The sequence below is a fragment of the Camelus dromedarius genome, chromosome 9, assembly GCF_036321535.1.
Source record: "Camelus dromedarius isolate mCamDro1 chromosome 9, mCamDro1.pat, whole genome shotgun sequence".
NCBI lineage: Eukaryota > Metazoa > Chordata > Mammalia > Artiodactyla > Camelidae > Camelus > Camelus dromedarius.
In genome coordinates this window covers 69,935,982-69,957,196 of record NC_087444.1, presented here as the reverse complement: position 1 = coordinate 69,957,196, position 21,215 = coordinate 69,935,982, and the positions used below count along the sequence as shown (strand labels likewise).

The window sequence follows — 21,215 nt, the reverse complement described above, 5'->3', positions numbered from 1 at the left end:
GACAAGCTACGATCCTGCATTTCTTCCAGGAACACAGGAAATGCAGTTTAGGGTGTTGGGCAGCATCGCATTTGGCCACTAGGGTGGTCACAGCAGAAAGTGCTATGCAGACTGGAGCCTCAGGCTTCTTTCCGTCCCCTTCCAGATTGCCCCGCTGTCTGCCAAGGGGTGCACTAAATTTAGATCTGGAAACCTAACCTGGAGGAGAGCCAGGCTCAGCTCCTCACAGCTGTAAACCACCGTGGGCTCAGAGCTCCAGCCACAGCAATCAGGGTTTTCTATTTCAGGATTGCATAGTGGCTTTGTTTCTCCCTAAGTGCTGCCAGCCAGCCAGCCAGCCTGGACTAATCTCTTTCCTCTGGTACTTTACTTAAGGCAGTAAATAAAAATGCTCTCATATATTGAGGTAAGTTCCCAGGAGTCTGAACCTCATTGCATACCGTTGTCTGGATCTCAGGACAGGGAAGTGGTGCTGTGTGAGCCGTTCTGCAGCCCCTGACATGGGCTCAGCTTCCCAGCTGAGGGTGGGAGGATCCTGTTGGCCCAGCAACTGGTCCACGTTCTTTCTAAGAGACTGTGGCTTGCAATCCCCCGCCTGATACTTGTTTCTGTTTCCACCTGGGATCATTGTCATTCTTTGAGTGTAAGAAACAGCTGTATTCCAAGCCAGGTGGGTAAAGAGGGCTCAACATACCAACACAGTGGTGCCTCTTGTAACCCAGGTGGAAAGTGCAGCCAGGCCTTACCAGGGACTGGTGACAGAGCCTGGAAAGCTGCCCCTCCACCTGCCTTTGGGGTGTGCAGTTCTCATCTCTGCTTCCTTCTGCCTCTGCTCTTTTTTTGCTCCTCTCTGTTCTTTTCATTTGCTATCATTTGTTCATTCAAATGGCCCAGCCAGCCCTAGTCTACAGTCTTCTAGCTTCAAGGACATCCCTAACCTGACTTCTTGTCTGAACTTCTAGTTACAAATGCTGGGGAGGGAGAATGTGATGACCCCAGCTGGTGTCCATTTTGGTCCACCTGGTTGTGGCCCGCAGGGCTGAGATCTCCAAGAAGAGGGTGCATTCTGGGAAGATACCCAGGAGGTGTTTGACCCTCTTTCTCTGCCATTTCCCTTCCCCTGTAGTGTCTGAGCCCCTCCTACTTGCCCCTGCGATGTATGGCTGGAGGCTGTGGGAGGCTGCTCCGAGGACCCGAGAGCTGCTCCCTCGGCTGTGCTCAGGCAACCCAGTGCGCCCTCTGCCTGCGGCGCCCCCACTGTGGCTGGTGCGCCTGGGGGGGCCAGGATGGGGGTGGCCAATGCCTGGAGGGTGGACTCAGCGGCCCCCGTGAAGGTGAGATGGGTTTAGGGATGAGGTGAGAGGGGCTGGCCCTTGGCTGGGGTCTGGCGTCGAGTTTGGTGTAGAGAATGTGGGGGGCCCTGGGCTCTCAGGGGAAGTAGGGGCTAGGGCCCGGGTGGCTAGGTGGGTGGGACAGAGGCCCCCCACAGGTGAAGCCCTATATCCTCATGCCAGGGCTGACGTGTGCGCGACCTGGGGCCTCCTGGGCCTTCCTGTCCTGCCCCCCGGAGGATGAATGTGCAAATGGGCACCACGACTGCAACGAAACGCAGAACTGCCATGACCGGCCCCACGGTTACGAGTGCAGCTGCAAGACTGGCTACACCATGGACAAGTGAGGGCAGGCCCGACGGGGGCCTTGGGTCGGGGCGAGGGGACTGGGGCCAGGCCGACCAAAGGCTGGGAGAGTCTGTGGGGAGCAGCTGACCAAAGCAGCATGCAAGAAAACATAGTCCAAGGTGTGGAGGTGGTGAGATTAATCCAGGAAGGTTGAGGTGGGGGCTAGGTTGTGGAGGGGCAAGGTTGGCAAGTTAGTTTAATAGGGTACTCTGGGCAGGAGGGCATCGCTCCTGGAGGAGATGCTGGGCTGGACCCTGGAACGGGGGAGTGATGGAACAGACCAGGGGGAGAACTAGTTCAGAAGAGGGTGGGGTGGTGGGTGGTAGGCTCTGAGGACTGTGAGGATGTGGGATCTGTCTTTGGGAGGGGGTGGGCTGCTGCCTTGCCCTGACCCCCGTCCCATCCCTGCAGTGTGACGGGGCTATGCCGCCCCGTGTGCGCCCAGGGCTGCGTGAACGGCTCGTGTGTGGAGCCCGACCACTGCCGCTGCCACTTCGGCTTTGTTGGCCGCAACTGCTCCACGGAGTGTCGCTGCAACCGCCACAGCGAGTGTGCTGGCGTGGGGGCTCGTGACCACTGCCTGCTCTGCCACAACCACACCAAGGTGGCTGTCTAGGACCTCAGGCCCTGACCCCAGGCACCCCTGGCCTTCAGCCCATGCTCCAGCATCTTGTGCCTCCTTCCCAGCCCCAGTAAGCTAGGCGCAGGGAAGAGGTGGCATAGACTTACCCGAGGGAGGTGTGAGAGGACTTTGGGGACACCGTCTAGGTTTGTATCACAGAGGCGCTGCCCTGAAATAGTGGGCCCGGGAGGGTAATGATGTGGAGGAGGATTTGGGATCCTGTAGGGAGGGGTTTTCTGAGCTCAACACTGAAGAGGGGTGAAATCCCCGTCACTGGAGGTGTGTAAATGAAGGCAGAGGGCTAAATCACAGATAGCTGAGCCAAGTGCCTGAGCCATTGCTGCCCTCCCGTGGCGCTCCCAGAACCTTCCGCCACCCCACTCTCACACCCTCTGTGACTCTCCATCCCCTCTGACCGCCCTGTCCCTGATTCCCAGGGCAGCCACTGCGAGCAATGCCTCCCATTGTTCGTGGGTTCAGCTGTCGGGGGTGGGACCTGCCGGCCCTGTCACGCCTTCTGTCGTGGCAACAGCCACGTCTGCGTCTCCAGGAAGGAGCTCGAAATGGCCAGGAGGGAGCCAGAGAAGTACTCGCTGGATCCAGATGAGGTGAAAGAGGCTGGGGTTCTGAACTCCTGGCTCTGAGGGAGGAGGGGGCTGGTCCGTGCCTTTTTGTGATCACCCTGTCCTTCCTTGGCCAGATCGAAAACTGGGTGACAGAGGGTCCTAGTGAAGACGATGCCGTGTGTGTGAACTGCCAGAACAATAGCTATGGGGACAAATGCGAGAGCTGCCTCCATGGCTACTTCCTCCTCGATGGGAAGTGCACCAAGTAAGTGAAGGGGCCCAGGCCCTTGCCCTGCACAGTAGGAATAGCTCTGGGGGCCAGACTCCTCTCCCCAGTCCTCCGCCCTCGGTCAGGAGAGGATGAGATCCCCTGAGGTTAGAAGCGGCAGTGAACTAGACTCAGGTGGGAGACCTGCTGCCTCAGAGGCTCCAGAACAACCCTGGTGGAGGCTGTTGGCCAAAGAGGAAGGGCCCCAGGGAGAGGCCTCCAGACAGCCTCATCCCACCCCCTTGTGAATGGTCAGTAAACTCTGGAGCCCATCCAGCCTGGGTTCTAATCCTGACTCTGCCACTTAACAATTCTATGGCCTTGGGGTAAACGGCTTGACCTCTGTGAGCCTCAGTTTCCCCGTCTGGCTTCATGGACTGGAGCTCACGTATGCAGCATCCACCCTGGGCCCCTGTGGGTCATGAGACCTCTGTAACCCCTGTCTTTTTCCCTCTCCTCAGATGCCAGTGTAATGGCCATGCGGACACATGTAACGAGCAGGACGGGACAGGCTGCCCGTGTCAGAACAACACAGAGACGGGCACGTGCCAGGGCAGCTCCCCCAGCGACCGCCGAGACTGCTACAAATACCAGGTGCGGCTGGAGAAGCAAGTTACAGGCCAAGGGCCCCATGCCCCCAAGAGGTCAGAGCTGGGATGAGGTAGCCTGGCCCAGGCAGGACTGACAACAAGGTTCCGATATCTGTGGTCACGGGGATCAAAGTCAGCTTGATAGGCTGTTCCTGAGCCCCAGTCAGTTTCAGGCCCTGGGTGGTGATGCTGCGGACCCAGGACTCACACAATGCAGTCAGGAGTCTTTCTTTCCTTGATCTTGACTTGGCTCTCCTCTGTGTTGGCTTCATTTTCAGGCAAGTTTTCCCTCAAGTGGCAGCCCCCACTGATGACGTGGGGCTAGTAGGGGATCCCATATTATTACTAATACCCTTATGCAAATTCCCCTTGAGTCCATATTCCTTTTCTTCAGCTGAGGGGCTCCTGGAGCCCTTGTACTGACCACCGGTTGGTTACCATGTTACAGGCTCACCTCCCACAAAGAGGATATTCCCTGTTCCCTCCTTGGAGTACAGCTCCTACTACCCTCCCCACCTACCTTCTCTCTAGTTTCAGAAGAGAGAATCCCATGCTTGCTTCCGGCTCCCCGACCCATCTACAGAAATGTATTTGCAAAGATGCACCTCCACCTAAAGTGGCAACAGAGCTTCATAAACCTTTCTGACTCCTGACATTTCCACTTGGGACCAGAGTTTTTTCTTTCTTGATGCGTAATCGAAAGGCCCATTGGTCTCGGTCAAAACAGACAGCCTCAGAGATTAATTCAGACCTCCTCCTCCAGCAGCTCTGTTGGGAGCTCTGAAACAGCAGTTTCTGTAGCTTCTAATGACAGCAGTGGTAGTTAGTACATAGGGAGTGCCTGCCACTGAGTTGGGGCCCTGCCATAGATACAGTGGAGACAGCACAGACATGGAAATCTCATCAAGGCTGTGCTCGGGCCTTGGTGAGCTGTGGGCAAAGGGGGAAACAAGGCTCAGAGACCTGTCCCAGGTCAGACAGCTGGTTGGGTTTGGAGCTTGGACTGACTCTGGCCAATCCCAGAGATTGAATGTTTTCCTCCGGACTGTGGGAAATAAATAGCAGTTATCCATCCACTCATCCATTCAGCACGTATTTACTGAGCACCTAATATATGTGCAAGGCGCTGGGACATAGTAGGGAACAAAACAGGCAAAATGTTCTGCCCTCAGAGAATTTACATTTTCATGGAGGAGTCCAGCCACAAACAAGTAAATAAGTCAGACACACAGTGTGCTATTGATGAGCAGGAAGGATGAAAATTAAACAGAAAGGAGGGCTAGGAAGTGTTGGGGAGTGAAAGTGGTAGATACAGTGGTCAAGGAAGGCCTCAGTGAGAAGGAAACACTTGAGTAAAGACCTGATAGAAGTGAGGATACTGGATAATCAGACATGAGGGGGCAGGAGAGCGATCCAGGCAGAGGCTCAACCGGTGCAAAGGCCCTGAGGCAGGGCGTACCTAATACAGTCCAGAAACAGCAAAGCTGGCAGGCAAGGCTGGCCCACCTGTGCTGTGCCTGTGATTTGAGCAGTCCCATGAGTGAGCCATGTTTACTACCTGTGTATAGAGAAAGAATCTCAAGTTCAGTGAGGTGAAGTCACTAGTCCAAGGCCACACAGCTAGTGAGGAGGTAGAGCCAGGATTCAAGAGAGCTCTTTGTTGCCATGGCTCAGAGTTCCAGAGGCCTCGCCATCAGGGTGCTGTGGTCACTGGGGTGACACCAGGAGCAGCACTGCTAGAGTGTGGGCTGCTGTTAGTGTCCACATTGTGTGAGGGAAGTCTGGGGGGGTCACAAGGAAGCTGCTGGGACACTGAGGAAACCCAGGGTAAGGGCTGCTTACCAATAGGTACAAAATACCAGTCCTTCTTGCAGGAGAGCTAGGCACTGAGTTCAGCCCTGATGGCCACCTCCATCCCCTACCCTGCCCACAGTGTGCCAAGTGCCGGGAGTCATTCCACGGGAGCCCGCTGGGCGGCCAGCAGTGCTACCGCCTCATCTCCGTGGAGCAGGAGTGCTGCCTGGACCCCACATCCCAGACCAACTGTTTCCATGAGCCCAAACGCCGAGCTCTGGGCCCTGGCCGCACCGTCCTCTTTGGCGTACAGCCCAAGTTCACTAACGTGGACATCCGTCTGACACTGGACGTGACCTTTGGTGCCGTGGACCTCTACGTCTCCACCTCCTATGACACCTTTGTGGTCCGTGTGGCCCCCGACACAGGTGTCCACACCGTGCATATCCAGCCACCACCACCTCCCCCGCCACCTCCACCCCCTGCTGACGGTGGGCCCCGGGGAGCCGGGGATCCAGGGGGACCCGGGGCTGGAGGTGGGCCGGCCACTCCAGCAGAGCCACGAGTGCGAGAAGTATGGCCACGGGGCCTGATCACCTATGTGACAGTGACAGAGCCATCGGTGGTGCTGGTGGTCCGTGGTGTGCGGGACCGGCTGGTCATCACCTACCCGCACGAGCACCACACCCTCAAGTCCAGCCGCTTCTACCTGCTCCTGCTGGGTGTGGGAGACCCAAGCGGGCCCGGCGCCAATGGCTCGGCAGACTCACAGGGCCTGCTCTTCTTCCGGCAGGACCAGGCTCACATTGACCTGTTTGTCTTCTTCTCCGTCTTCTTCTCCTGCTTCTTCCTCTTCCTCTCACTCTGTGTGCTCCTCTGGAAGGCCAAGCAGGCCCTGGACCAGCGGCAGGAGCAGCGCCGGCACCTGCAAGAGATGACCAAGATGGCCAGCCGCCCCTTCGCCAAGGTCACTGTCTGCTTCCCGCCCGACCCTGCTGCGCCAGCCCCTGCCTGGAAGCCAGCCGGGCTCCCGCCGCCCACCTTCCGCCGCTCTGAGCCCTTCTTGGCACCCCTGCTGCTGACAGGGGCTGGCGGGCCCTGGGGACCCGTGGGAGGGGGCTGCTGTCCTCCGGCCATCCCCGCTACCACTGCTGGCTTACGAGCTGGGCCTATCACCCTTGAGCCCACTGAAGATGGCATGGCCGGTGTGGCCACGCTGTTGCTCCAGCTGCCTGGTGGGCCCCATGCGCCCAACGGAGCCTGCCTGGGGTCAGCCCTCGTCACGCTGCGGCACAGGCTGCACGAGTACTGTGGGGGTGGCGGGGGTGCTGGGGGCAGTGGGCATGGGGCTGGTGCGGGCCGGAAGGGATTGTTGAGCCAGGACAACCTCACCAGCATGTCCCTCTGACCCGTGGTAGGATCCTCAGCCGCAGCAGTTGAGTCCCCTGAGGGGGCCACCCTGGACTTGGGGCCCCTCCACCTGGGACACCGTCCTCAGAGACCTCTGGTTTCCTTCCGCTGGGGGAGGTCCCCAGCCAGGGCCTTCTTTGTTCTGCATTCAACAATTATTTATTGAATACCTACCATGTGCCAGGCACTCTTGAAGGCACTGGGCAGAGTGGGAACCGAGACCACCAAGGTTCCCTGATCTCATGGGACTTAGGTTCTAGTGAAGGGAGACAGCCAGTGTGCACGCACACACACACACAGCTGGGTGAGTAAGATTATTTCTGAGCAGGACTATCAACAGGATGTGACTGTGAGGGACTTCAGGGTGTTAGTTGGTCATTCTGCGAAGCTGGACTTGAAGGAGACTGGCTGTGGGAAGAGCTACAGAAAGTAGATTCCAAGCAGTGGGAACTGCGAGGACATAGGCCCTGAGGCGGAAACCAGCTTGTGTTGTTGGAAGGATCGGAAGGCTGGCCAGAGTGACCCAGACCAAGTATGAAGAGGAGATGAAGTGGGGGTCAGGCAAGGGGCGGATCAACCATGGCCTGTGGACCCCAGATAAGGTTTAGGGTTTTATTTGCAGGGTCTTGGAATGCCGTTGGACAGTTTGATGAGGGAGAATGGCAGGATCTGATGTACGGATGTAAGAGGTCACTCAACTGTGGTGTGGAGAATGGACTGGAGTGGGTGAGAGAGGCAGCAGGGAGACAAGAGATGGGCCAGATCAGGGCAGTGGCAGTGAGAGGGGGAGTCAGGGATGGATGCAGGCTGTGGGTGGAAGGGTGTAACGATGGTATGGATGTCAGAGTGAGAGAGGGAAGGAATCCAAGTTGACCCCAACTTTGTGGCCCAAACTGTGGGTGGATAGGGGGGTTGTTTAAGATGGGGCAGACTGGGGCTGTGGGGGAAGATCTGGAGTCCAATTTTAGACCTAAGATGCCCTCTAGAGATATATTTTCAATCAGGGAAACAGAAGCCACTCTATTTCAGCAAAAGGAACTGAGTGCAGGAATCTGCTGTACTGGTAAGAGATGCTGCTGGGAAGAGACAGGCAGAGGAGGCAGCCCAGGGGGGAGCAAGAACAGGGTACTGCTGCTGCCACCACCAGGCTGGAGGGACAAGGCTCAGGTGGTATTACCTGACCCCAGGGCCAAGGTCACAAGGCTCAGAAGGGCATGAGGAGACAAAGTCCCTGTCTGAGATGCTGCCTCTTGGCAGGGTGGGGTTGTGGGGGCAGATACCAAATTCGGGAACAGAAATGGCGGAGTCTTCAACACAGCCCTCTTCCCAGTGATGCTACTTTGATGACTTCTGGCCTCTCCCCAGGGCCTGCCCTCACCCCAGCCACCACTTTGGACCTCTGAGCCCTTCTACCCCTTGAGGAGTACCCCACCCCCCACCTCCTAATGATCTTGAACTTGGGACTCCTTTCCTAAGACTCCACCCCCCATCTGTGTTTTTTGGACCTTGGGGAGCTAGGCCCTGTGTCTTCCGCTCTGCTGGGAGCCTCAGTCTAAGAGGCCCACCCACCTGTGCCATCAGGTGCCATCTGAAAGAGTGGGAGCGACTGAAACACCAAATAAAGAGTATGGGATGACCCAGTGTCCAAGCGCCATCTGCATGCAGTGGACGGGCTGTCGGCTCTCTGACCCAGCACCCGAGTGCTGGTTAAATGGGGGTAAATGTCCTTATCTTGGTGCCCCTTCCAAACCATGTGGCCTGGGCCTGGCTCTTCACTGTCTCTCCTAGTAGGGTGGGGGTGGTGCCACTGCAGAAGCTCTTGTCTTCCAGAAGGGATGAACTGAGGTGACCTGAGGGCAGTGAAGCCTTTGACCCTTGCCCAGATCTGTTACGAGGAGAACCCTGCTTGTCTCAGGAAGGAGAACAGACTGCCTTGGTCTCAGGTTTGGGTTTTATTCTGGCCCCTGATGTAAGAGAAGGGTTCAGGCAGCACAAAGACTGAAATGAGGCCCTAGCACGGTGAGCTTCCTCTAATTCAAGGAGGCTTCCCAGCCTAAGCCAAGAGCATCATGGGAGCCTTGATCTGCCAGCCCCCTGGGCAAGCAAGAGCCCTGTTGCCAGGGAAGGTCGGGGCAGGAGATCTCTGTCCCTTCAGTTGACCTTGTTCAGTGTGGGAGTCTTGCTGGGAGCGTTCAATAATGTACTTTTTGCACAACGCAGCCTCTTGGCACAGGCTGGCTGCTTCATCTGATATTTGGCCAGGACGTGGCGATGCGTTGGATTTAGGGGGCCTACGGGTCTCCAGTGTGGGCCGTGAATATTGTGATATTTTCAGACATTATGGGCAATTTAAGGAATTTTCAGGAATTACTCTGTCCACACGTGTTTTGCCTTTGTGAGCTGATAGTGGTGCCTAACCTCCCAAGACGTGACTATGGACTTGTATTACCGAGTATCAGCACTAGGTGGCTCACTTGGCACGTTGCTGCTGACCTTTCCAACAAATCAACTGTGTGAGTTAGGTACTGTGCAATCCCCATCTTGCAGATGAGAAATCAGAAGTTCATAGACAGTATTTAGCTGTTGAGTGACAGCTGACTTTCTGACTCTCACATCCACGTGCCTGATCACCAGGCTGTTCCACCTCCCAAGGAAGAACTGCTTTACTTAGCATAGGTTGACCTAGCTGAGAGCTGTTCAAAATGGCCAGTTTCTGCTCAGGATAAGGCAGAATTTCCCACCATGGGAGCTAACTGGCTGTGGGACGTGCTGCCTTAGGGAGTCCCGAGGCCAGTGGGGTCATCCTGCATAACCAGGAAGGAACCAAGGTGGTTCTTTAAGACTCCTCCATGTTGTGCTTGGACCCTTCGGTCAGGTCTCTTCCTAGCAGTCACCCTGTGACTTGGCCCTCTTAAGCGTAGCGTTTGCACTCTGGACTTTTTCTCTGGGACACAAAGCCACTCTCCCTCCAATTCCTGCCACTGCTGCACAGGTGGCCCTGTACAAATGCCCCCCCAGCATGTGTTCCTCCTTCCTCCATCGTCAGTCCCTCAGCTGGCACCTCTCCCTGGTATCCACATACCTGAACATAAGAGGCTTGTGGTAAAGTGAGAAAAAGCCTGGACATGGGATGCTAAAGAATTGGATTCTGCCCATGTGTGGCCACCAATGTCCGAGGGACTTAGAAAAAGGGGAGAAATTTTATCAAGGGTCTACAGCACTCCAGCACTGTGCTGGGTGCTTGGCATGGGTCTTTTAATCTTCCCAACATCACTGCTGGGGGGTATGGGCTTGTTCCCCCATTTTGCAGATGCGCAGGTCCCTTGCCTAAGAGCTCAGGGCAGATCAGCAGGTGAGTCCAGATTCTGACACAAACCTGTCTGACTCTCCATTGCTCTCCACATATTACCTCTAAAATCACTTCCCATTTCTAAGCCAGTGTTTCTCACCTGTGGTCACACATGGTTTCCACCTACATTGGGCCCCGAACTTTTTGGACAAGGTCTGTAAATGAGGTCTCAGCTCTCATGGAGCTGACAAGCCAGTGGGGAGCTGGATAATAAATATGTGGTATGTTGGAAAATGACTAGAAAAATAAGGCAGTGAAGGAGAAGGGTGGGAGGGTTGGTACTTGCTATTTAATGTAAGGTGGAAGGGAGGGCTGCTCTCATAAGATGACAGGGGAGCAGAAGTAAAGGAACGAGTTACAGGGACATTTGAGGAAAGAGAATTCCAAGTTGAGGGAACAGCCAGTGCAAAGATCCTGACGTGTGAGTGTGCCTAGAATTTCAGAGAAACAGCAGAGACTCATGTGGAGTAGAGAGAATAAAAGAGGAGACAAGGTCACAGAGGGAATAAGGCAGACTGTGCAGGTCCATGAAGCACCATGAGGACTCTGGCATTTACTCTTTGCAGGAGGAGGCATGAGAGGGTTCTGAGCACAGGAGGGATGTGACCTACGTCAGGTGTCCACAGGGCTCCTCCATGGGGAAGAGACTAAAAGGGTAAGGATAGGACAGGGAGCCCAGTGTGGAGCCACTGCCTTTGTTTAGGCTGAAGAGGAGGGTGGCTGGAGCAAGGTGGGGGCTGCAGAGTGGGGAGAAGGGAAATTCTGGATATATTCTGAAAGTAGAACCAACAGAATTTGTGGACAGTTTGGACATTTGGTGGGAGAGAAATTGACTATGCAACAGGAAGGATGGGGTTTGCTATTTCCCAAGATGAGGAAGACTGGGGGAAGAGCAGATTTGGGGGACAAGTCGGGAGTTAGGTTTTAGACATGTTAAATTTGCGATGCTTTTTAGATATTTTAAGTGAAGCTGTCACTTGATGGTTGAAAACATACAGAGAACAGCAATTAATATAATATAGTAAGATTAGAATAGTTATAAATTATTATATGTAATATAATAGTATTAACAGCAACAGTTTGTGAAGTTCACTCCAGCCTTTCCATCTGTTTCATCTCTTGATCTCACAGTAGCCATATGACATATTAGGGATTATCCCCAGAGGAGGAAATAGGCTCAGAAAAGTTTATTAATTTACTAAGATGTCACAGCTAGTAAGTGGCAAGAGTCAAGGCTGAATCCCAGGTCTATCCAATTTTGAGACTCAAAACATTTTCTAATCTGCTAGTTGCTTTTGCAATAAAGAGAGTGGATTGAATTGAATAATTCTTGAGCGTTCCTTTCAGCTCTAGAGTGTTTTAAACCTGATAGTTCTGTGTTTTGAAGACAAAGAGCCCCCAAATCTGATAGAACTGTGTATAGGCCAAGAGTCCGTAGGTATTGAACGAGCAGGCGGGCTCTCCTAAATTTTTTCTTTGAGCAGTTAGTGACAGGACTGTACCCAGACAGCCTTCTGGTTTTGCTTATTTTCAGGATCTGGGCAGAGCTTCAGGTAGGCAGCTAAGGGGTTAGTGGTTTTACTTTGTTAGTGAGGAATCCCTGGTTTAGAGAGAGAAGAGACTTGCCAACGTCATACACAGCAGATCGGGGTCAAGCATCTGACTCAACTCTGGAACTGCTTCCACACCTAGGCATCTTCCCTATACCCTCACCTCCCTCACCAAACCTCCTTCTCCACCCAGATTCCTTCCCTGGGACAAAAAGGATGTAGGCGTAGTTGGTTTTCAGGTTTTTATTGTGGGTGCATTTCCGGTGGTGGGATAGGGCGGAGGGTCAGGACCTCCCAGGATGGGGCGTGGGGAGGGCAGGAGTGACCGGTGGGAAAGGAGAGGGGAGAGAGGGAACTTCTTTACCCTCGGATCTTCAGTTCCCGCGCCATCTGACAGAGGGCGCAGGGCAAACAAAAAGTGAGGGCCGCCCAGTCTTGCCCGACAGAGCCCTAGAGTGGAAGAGAGAGGTTAGCAGCCCTACCTTGGGTCAAAGGAGGCCAATCCCCAGCCCTCCGCTCCGGCTGGTCCCGGGCCCCGCGCGCACCTGAATGCGGTAGCGCTCGCGCATGCCGGTGCGCAGGGAGTGCAGGCCTCCGGGCAGGTAGGGCGTGCAGCAGCACTCGCCGAAGTCGTCGGAGATGCGGCAGGCGAGGCACAGAGGGGCGAAAGTGCCGCACAGACCTGGGGCGGGCGCAAGGCGGTGAGGGCGGGGCCCACAGGCGCCTCCGGCCCTCTCCGCCTGGGGGAGGGGCGAGGCGGGGTCGGCGGCGCGGTCGAGGGTCCCAGGGGGAATTAGGGGTCCGAGGAGGGGGCGTTTCGAGGCTGGGAAATAGGGTTTGACGGGGGAGTTGGCCGCAAGCAAGACAGTTGAGTGGGGAACCGCAAGGCGGACGTCGAAGGTCCGAGTAGAAGCTGGAAGGTGTGAGGCCAGGATCCTAGGGAGTGTCGGGCGTCCGCGGAAGGAGTGAGGGTTAGAGGGTGGGAATGCAGGGCCCAAGGAAGGCGGTGGAGAGCGGGGCTAGTAGGGCCAGGACGGGGTTGGGGTGACCTTCTCTCCCATCCCGCTCTTCCCCGGGCCTGGAGAGGGAGCAACCGGCTACTCACAGACGGGCATGTCGTTGCAGCAGTCCGTGAGACCGGTGTGCCAGTCACTGGGCTGGGTCTGGTAGCAGCTGCTGGCACACTGGGGCTGACTGGTCACTGGATAGGACATGGCTGCGGAGGTAGGGGACAGGGGTCAGCGGGCAGCCTCGCAGCACCTCTGCCGCCCCTCCCTCTGCCGGGCAGTCCGGGCGAGGCCAGCAGGCCGCCCACTGAGGGGACACCACTGCGCCTCCCTCTTCCCTTCTGCCACATTTGGGCATCAACACCCCAGTATGTCCCCGTTGTTGCTGCCTCCTGCACATCTGGTTCGGCTGGGGGTGGGGGAGGAATCCTGCATATCTGGGGAAAGGTGGGAGCCACATGTGGGCGGGGCCGAGACGTGCTGCCTCCTCCTCCACGTCTGGGCCTGGGGTGTTGGGAGGCTCTGGGGTGCAAGCAGGTGCTGTCTGTCTCCGAAGCCAGGGCGCCCAAGGGAGGGAAGCGGCAGTGTTCCAGGGAGTGGAAGGTTTGCTGGTCCATCCAGTGATCCCACCTTTGCCTTTCACGTTGTCGTGCATCTCAAACTGCATCTTGCTGGCCCTGAGGAGATGGTGTTGGGGACGGCAGAGGTGGCGGTGGTGACAGCTTCAGAGCCAAGGGATGCTGGATACTGGGGGAGGGCAGGGCAAGGGGCAGGGGCACTAGGGGCTGGGTTCTCAGGGGGTAAGGAAGCTGGGGAGAAAGAGGTCAAGTCAGCTTGCCAGCTAGGAGAGATACGGGATAGGATGTATGGGGTGGGGGGCGAGAAACTCGCCCATCTTTGTGCAGCTGCCCGACAGACCCAGAGGAACCTCCTCATACCAGAGGCAGAGCTGGAGAGAGAGACCAAAAGAAAGACAGGCAGAGTCAGAAACAGAGGGAGAAAGAGATTAGAGCCAGGTGCCCACAGAGATGCTGCCAGTAACACTCACACCTGCCCAGTACTTTGATTTTCTGCAAGAGAAATGCTCCATATCTGATGGCCCAGCCAAAAGGGTCAGTAGAGGGGGTACTGGGACCCAGGACTTCCAAATTAAACCCAGTGCAATCATGTTGAGAAGGGAGGAGGTCACAGGGCATACTGAGAAAGACAGGGATGTCCAGAGAGAGAAACAGTCAGAGATGTAAGGAGACAGAGAGATGTGAGTGGAGTTGGGTGGGAAGAGAACAGAGCAGAGGCCCCAGCCTCTTACAGAGGGCTGAGGGTAGATGCTCCTACCTGCAGCTCTGCAGCGGCGATGATGGAGACAGAAGTGTGGTGACAACAGGCACTGAGTTCTCAGTCTAGGGACAGGAGTTGCTTATATTGGGGCAGGCCATGCAGCCCTGGGCGGGGCTGTGACAGAGGTGTCCAGGGAGCCAAGCCGGTCTAGCTGACCCTCTTCCCTGCACTGAGACTTCCCCTCCCTCCGTCTCCATCCCTGATCCCTAGCTTCCCCTTCCTGCCTGGCCTCAAAAGACCAAGGAAAGCATGGGGGAGGGGGTCCAGGAATAAGGCGCTGGGAGTGGAGTAGAAAGGGGAGTAGGCAGAGACAGAGATGGGCAGAGAAGGCAGAGAGGAGGTACAAGGGGCACAGCTGGGTCAAAGTACAGAGACCAAAGAGAGGGAGAGACTGAGGGATGGGAGAAAGGGGGGACACAGAGACAGAAGGAGAGGCCCATAGAGGAGAGAGAGACAAAGAGATTTAGAGAGATGGAGAAAAATGGGAAGACAGAGAGAGAGATGCTGAGATATGGGAGGGAATAGCTCAGTGGTAGAGTGGATGCCTAGCATGCACCAGGTCGTGGGTTGTATCCCTAGTAAGTCAGTTAAATAAAAAATAACAATAATAAATAAATAAACCTAATTACCTCCGCCCCCCCTAAAAAGAGATGCTGAGACAGAGAGGCACAAAGATCTGGGGAGAAAAAACAAGAAAAGGGAGAGAGAGATTCAGAGAAAAGACACAAAGATGGAAAGGTGGAGGGGCAGGTGAGCAGAGGCTGGACCACCAGCCAGGCAGTGGCTTAGAAGGAAGGGAAAGGGGGAAGATGAGAAAGGCTGGTTGTGCAGGAGTGCAGAGTGGGGCCCTCTCCCATCATCCTTAGTGAGGCCCCCACTTCCCTGGGAGAGGGGGCACTGTCCTCCCATTCAGAGCCACCAGGCAGATGGCAGGCAGTGTGTTTTGGGGGTGACTCATGCTGGAACCAAAGTAAACAAACACACCTCATCCAACTCCGAATTGAGAAGGGAGGAGGCTGGGGACTGACTGAAAAACTTATTCCTGAAGGAGGTGGATGTGGCCTAGGATGCTTGGGTCCTCACAGAGCCAGGACTCCTAGGTCTGAGGGAGGAGGGGGCTGGTGGTCAAGACTCTTAGGGTTAAGCTAGGCTGCATCCCTGAGTAGGGTAGGGGTCCTGGGATACCCACACAGCTGGGTTCCTGGGATATGAAAGAGCTGGGGGCCTGGATGCCTGAGTCACCAAAGTCTCCCCTCAACAGGCCTGGCAGGGTTGGAGGTGACTCAGTGAGGGAAACAGAATTAGAGCCGGGTGGGGTTCCCAGCATGGGTGTCACCCCAAAAATGTAGGAGGCACCAGAAAATTGGGGTGTCACCTGTAGAAAGGTCGTGTTGTCATCCCCACTGTGTATGGGTATGGGGTGATGAGGTGGATCACCCTGCTGGCCTGGAATTCCAGCTTTCCCCCAACCCTTTGGTCCAACACACCAGGACCCAAGCCTTGGACTTCTGGTACCACACAGATGGCTTGCTGTCCTTGTCCCCAGACCTAAGGGCAGCACTCAGCGTCTTGCCTGTGTGTATCCATCACTTGGTCTGGGGGCCTGAATGTCTGGGAAACATCTTCTGACTTCTGTTCTAGTGTCCCTGTCCCCCTACCTTCTCTGCATCTTTGTCTCTCTGGCTCTAAATCTCCTCTCTTTCTTTCCTCATCTCTGCAAACCTATTTCCAAATTTCTCTGGTTCTCTGTCTCCTCATCTCTGAGTCTCTCCTCCTGAGCTCGGTCTCAGTGCCTCAGCACCTCTCCCCATCTCGAGGCCTTCCCCATGGAGGCAGCCACAGGGCCCCATCCCCCAGCTGTCCAGACCATGGGCTGCAGGTGACTCAGGGTCCGATCCTAGGGCTTCCCCCAAGATGACAACCTGAGTTGTCCTCAGATTTCCTCTCCCAACTCTGATACAGTCTGGGGGCTCCAATTAGAGAGATACAGCAACTCATGTAGATGAAGAGATCGCGACTGAGGAAGCTGTGAGGTGGCATGCTTGGGGGTGAAGAGGAGGGCAGTGGGCAGGAAGGCGAGAGGCCTAGGCGCTGAGGAGTGAACATGGCAGAGTCTCCAGGCCTCCATTTCCCTCAAATGTGGTTGCCAGATAAAATCCAGGATGTCCAGTTAAATTGGAATTGCAGATAAACAACAAATACTTTTTTAGTATATGTCCCAAATATTGGATAGAGCATACTTTAAAAAGTATTTGTTGTTTATCTGAAATTCCAATTTAACTTGGTGTCCTGTATTTTTATTTGCTAAATATGGAAACTTACCTTCAAAGACAGGGGAATCCAAGACCCTGGGCCTTTCTTTTCCTAGAACCCAGAAATCCTTCCTCAGAGTCTAGGTCCCTATCCCCCTCCCCGCCTCCCCTAAAATCCATGAAAGAGGCACAGGAATCCAGGCTCTCATCCCTTTTCTCCCCAGAATTCTGTGTCCAGGCTAGGTCAGGGTCCAGTTGCCCAACGTGGGTTTCACAAGGCGGGTGGTGCCATCCATGGCCCTGGCAGAACCGGTCTGGCTGAGCGCGCAAGTGAGGTGGCCCTCTTCCCATCCTAAGCCTGCTCCTTCCTCCAGGGCCAGCTCGGTGGGGCGGCTGGGAGCGGAACAGGAGGGACTCAGGGAGCTCTGGGTGTGTCACCCTGTCTGGGTTTGGGTGTGTTGTATCTCTGTGAGTGGGGTGTGCATCTTTGGGTGCTGTGCATCTGTGTGGGGATTGTCATGATGTGTCTCTCCTTGTGTGCTCCTGTGTTCTAGGGTGTGACGTGTGAGGGGGTCTTTTTATTGCGTGTCTGAATTGACCTCCTGTGATTCTCCCTACTGTGCGCCTGTGTTTGGGTGTGGTCTCAGTTGTCAAGATTCTGTAATTTTGACTAGATTAAGGTAGGAATTTTAGGGGGGGGGCAATTAGGTCTATTTATTTATTTAATGGAGATACTGGGGATTGAACCCAGGATCTCCTGCACGCTAAGCATGTACTCTACCACTGAGTTATACCCTCCCCACCCCAGGAATTTCCTCTTTCTTTCTTTCTTTCTTTCTTTCTTTCTTTCTTTCTTTCTTTCTTTCTTTCTTCCTTCCTTCCTTCCTTCCTTCCTTCCTTCCTTCCTTCCTTCCTTCCTTCCTTCCTTCCTTTCTTTCTTTCTTTCTTTCTTTCTTTCTTTCTTTCTTTCTTTCTTTCTTTCTTTCTTTCTTTCTTTCTTTCTTTCCTTTCTTCTTTTTTGGTGGTAGCTTTGTATGATGGATTCCAGAGCCAGGAAACCTTACTTCAAATCTTAATGGCCTCTTAATGGCTGTGAAACCTTGGGCAAATCACTAAAACTTCTTGGACCTCAATCTTTCCGTCTACGAAATGGATTGTTTCTGAGACGATTAAACGAGTTAATTCATGCCAAGAATTGTGCCTGGCCCACAGGAAACACTTTGTGTTTATGGGGATGATGATAATGATGTTCTAGCTGCTGGGGACACACTAGTGAAAGAAGCCAGGTCTTTGCTTATGGTCCCTGGCTGAATGGCCTATTTGGGGCTGGGCATATAACTGCATAACTGGGTTGTCTATTTTGCATGTGGAATAGGATATTTGTGTGTTGCCAATGGGGGTGATTCTATGATTGTTTGCCTATGTGTGTGTTTGTAGGTGGTTGCATGTGCCATGTGTGTGATTCTCTGCGTGTATGAGTATAAATGGAGTATAAATGCAAGAACACACCAAGCAGGTGTTGTGAGGACACGTTTGCTGTGATCTTGCATTTCTGACTGAGGTGCCAGGAGTGTGCCTGTATTTGGGGACTTGAGAACTCTTCTCTCAGCCACTCTTTTACATGCCATACAGGACATGCTCATTCTAAAATGAGTGGCAGTTTCTCCCTAATGGGGATGGCGAGCCCAGTGGCTTCAGGAGAAACACCAGCATGAAAGGGAAGGTGGGAGGAGACAGGTGAGACCTGGGAGAAAATGAGGAAGAACATAATGGAGACACAGAGAGAGATGGGGGGATGGGGACAGAGGAAGAGCTGCACAGAGAGATGTGGATGTTTGTCCATCCATTCCATAGCGGTTGCTGACCCCTGCAATGTGCCAGGACCCCTGGCAGGCACTGGCTCGAGGTCTGGGGGAAAGTAGAGAGAACCAGAGAGTTGAAGACCCACCAGGAAAGCTCTTGCTGTCCCAGGGTGGCCCACCTGTGTCCACAGTGGGCCTCAGGGACAGTTTTGAGTGATGGGGATGCAGCGATGGGGAGGGCCAGAGAGAGCCCTGCCCCTCTCTGCTCCTCCCTGAGGCCCGATCTGTCCAGATCAAAGAACAGAGGCCCTGGGGGAAAAGGTCCTACCAGGCCAGGGGCACCCCTATGAATCATTTTCTTATCTCCTAAGAGGATAATGACACACCTGTGCCCTCCTAATCACTATTTTTGACCCCAACCAGGCCCAGCGCCCACAGTGAGAAGGGCTGAACAAGCCTGGTATGTTGGAGTCGAGGAGGAGATACGTGGGAGTCCTCATTCCTTGTCCTTCCTCCCCCAGGACCCAGGAGTCCCAGGCCCCAACTCCCCACCCCCACCCACTAGGAGTCCCAGCTCTCAGCCCCTCTTCTTTTTTCATTGTCTATCTTTTCTTCTTCTCTCTGGGTCTGTCTTTATCTGTTTATTCCCATCTGTGTTTTGTGTTTCTCCTGTCTCTTTACATCTGTATCTTGATTCTTCCTCACTGGGCCTCAATTTTCTCACTTGTAAAATGGGAATAATAATAATAATAATAATAACCTGATCTCTTAGAGCTGTTATGAGGAACACAAGATGATTTTGTAAAATGCTTAGCACAGAAACAGGGCCACAGTAAACGCCACACAAGAGAGCTCTATTATTATTATTGTTTTCAGTATCTTAATCTCTCAGTTGATATCTATGTTTTCTCTTTGTTTCCAGGTGGGTCTCAAGTCTCCTGCTCTGGGTTCCTTTTGCACACAGCACCCGCCCCTGGCTTCCCTTTTAGGGGTGAGGAAAGGGCATTGTCGAGGCCAGAGCTTCCCCTAAGCCTCTTCCTCTTCCTCTTTAGTCCAAGCTGCAGCTCAGGCCCCCAGAACTCTTGCCTGGGGACAAGGCCTGGCTCCAATATCATAAAAAGCCACATAAAATCCTGAACCCCAAATCTGTCATCCTTGGGCAGGCCAGTGACTCTTGGGATCCAGGAGTCTCGTCCCTTCAGGTTCCAGCTCCCTTCTTCCTCACGATCCAGGAATCTGGACGCTCAGCCTCCTCCTCCTTCAGACCCAGAAGTCTAGGCTCCTCAGTCCTTCCTTCCTTAGGACCAAGTAGTCCATACTCTCAACACCCCATCCTCCCTCAGGACAGGATCAGGCCTTCGAACAGCCCAGCTGCGCGCCAGCCATCAGATGAAACCTCTTTCGTGTTCCTTCCGCAGTCGACCGTGCTCTCAGCTACATTCCATTTCTCTTTTCAGAGGCGTGTCTGACACGGGCTCCTCCGGAGTCGTGCTGTGATAAGCTACCCACAACGTCAGTCACTATCTTCCAGCCACTAGACAATCCGCCTCCTAACTCTGGGCCACTCAGGGCAGGGCGCGTCCTCCGTAGGCGGGTCCCCCAGCCCAATGAAGACAGCGATAGGCTCTAGAAGACGCCAGTCTCCGCCCGTCCTGCCAGTCTACCAATAGGCCGGGCCCTTGCGGGGTTGGTGTCCGGGTCCGCTTCGTAGACACTAGAGCGACTCTTGAAGGGACGGGTTCTGGGAGTCTGGCCGGGTAAGCCTTCACAGTACGTCCAGTATTGGCATTCTGGACAAAACTCGGACGGGAGACGGTGAGGCTTGGTGAGGCTTGAGGCGGAGCGGGGAGCTTAGCCGGGGCGAGTGAGAAACTGAGACCGGGATGCACAATTTTAGAAATTCATCTGTTCATTCCCTTCCTCCCACCCTAAACCTGATTCTCTAATGCCCCTACCTGTCCCACTCACCCATGCATTCAGCCCTTCCTGCCCTGATTAAGTCCCTCACTTACTGATTTCCTCATATAGCCACTCACTCACACTCTCATTCATACTCAGCCACTCATTACTTAAACATTTCCTGAGGCTTCCAGTGTGTCAAGCCTTGTGCTGGGCGATGGTGGTGATGAAGATGAGTCAGGCCTGGGCCCTGCCCTCAAGGAGCCCAGGTCAGATGGGAGGACAGACCCACATATTGATGTGCATGGGTGTGCAGAGGCGTGGGAGTCCAAGAGTCTTTTTTGGGTTTAATGGGTCAGGAAAAGGTTTCCAGAGAAGGGGCCATTGGAGCTCGATCTTGCAGGAGCAGGAGATGCCAAGCAAAGGTGAAGAGAATGTGGAGAGGCTGTTTCCACATGAGCAAAGACAAGGAGGCATGCAGGAGTATAACTGTGTGTAGGTGCCCAAGTGGAAAGCCAGTCAGGTCCGTGTTGTGGTGGGGGAACTGTAAGGCTGGAATAAGACAAAGAGGTGGGCAGAGGTCAGGCTGAGGAGCTTGGGCTTTGTCTTGGTGGCCTGGTGGCAAGTGAGGAACCATTGAAACGTTTAAAGCAGGGGAGGGCCAAGTTAGTGCTGGAGGCAGAACTGGAGGAATGGGACTGGAATTCAGTGGCAGAAGTTGGTTTGGGGAGGGACCCTGGATCCTGGATTAGGCCAGAGGCCGAGGGTATAAGGTAGAGACTCAGGAGGCAGGAAAAAGCGAATTTGGTGCTTGATGGGCTCTGAGATTAGATGGTGTCCAGGACAAGACCCAGAGCTCTGGCTTGGGGGACTGGGGATGTTGGAGCCATCCCTGAGATGGAGACAGGGAAGAGGAACCGGTTGTGGTGATGACTGTTTTGGTAGAGAGGAGCAAAGGGTCCTAAGGGCTGGATAGGGAGAACAGTGACTTGGGCCAGTGGGTCTGGACCTTCAGGGAGAGTTCTGGGCTCTGGTTCCCTCGCCCATCACAGGTCCTAACCCAGAAGTCACTTGTTGGGTGAATGAGGG

At 54.5% G+C, this 21,215-nt stretch overlaps 2 protein-coding genes across 6 annotated transcripts in view; one reads left to right on the top strand and one right to left on the bottom strand.

The window, feature by feature from the left end:
- Positions 1–8,565, top strand: part of MEGF8 (multiple EGF like domains 8) — a 40,429-nt gene extending 31,864 nt beyond the window's left edge. For 3 of the 4 annotated variants that reach the window (XM_031456973.2, XM_064489356.1, XM_064489358.1), the window contains 7 exons: positions 1,127–1,334; positions 1,515–1,674; positions 2,091–2,283; positions 2,739–2,909; positions 3,002–3,132; positions 3,597–3,729; positions 5,659–8,565. In XM_031456973.2, the coding sequence (XP_031312833.1) occupies positions 1,127–1,334; positions 1,515–1,674; positions 2,091–2,283; positions 2,739–2,909; positions 3,002–3,132; positions 3,597–3,729; positions 5,659–6,927 (2,265 nt within the window). In that variant the 3' untranslated portion in view covers positions 6,928–8,565. Of the gene's footprint in view, positions 1–1,126; positions 1,335–1,514; positions 1,675–2,090; positions 2,284–2,738; positions 2,910–3,001; positions 3,133–3,596; positions 3,730–4,256; positions 5,150–5,658 lie in introns of those variants that run through there. The other variant, XM_064489357.1, reaches the window with a different exon arrangement.
- A 3,491-nt stretch (positions 8,566–12,056) lies between these two features.
- On the bottom strand, positions 12,057–14,211 carry CNFN (cornifelin). Of its 2 annotated transcripts, XM_031457037.2 has the most exons (5): positions 14,171–14,211; positions 13,466–13,512; positions 12,934–13,044; positions 12,374–12,510; positions 12,057–12,278 (listed from the first exon to the last, which is right to left on the bottom strand). In XM_031457037.2, exons 2-5 carry the CDS (start codon positions 13,500–13,502, stop codon positions 12,189–12,191), a joined length of 375 nt encoding a protein of 124 aa, XP_031312897.1. In that variant the 5' UTR covers positions 13,503–13,512; positions 14,171–14,211; the 3' UTR covers positions 12,057–12,188. The 2 variants fall into 2 exon arrangements, with proteins under 2 accessions (XP_031312897.1, XP_031312899.1); XM_031457039.2 differs by lacking the exon at positions 13,466–13,512 and having other exon boundaries at positions 14,171–14,209.
- Positions 14,212–21,215: the final 7,004 nt, after the last annotated feature.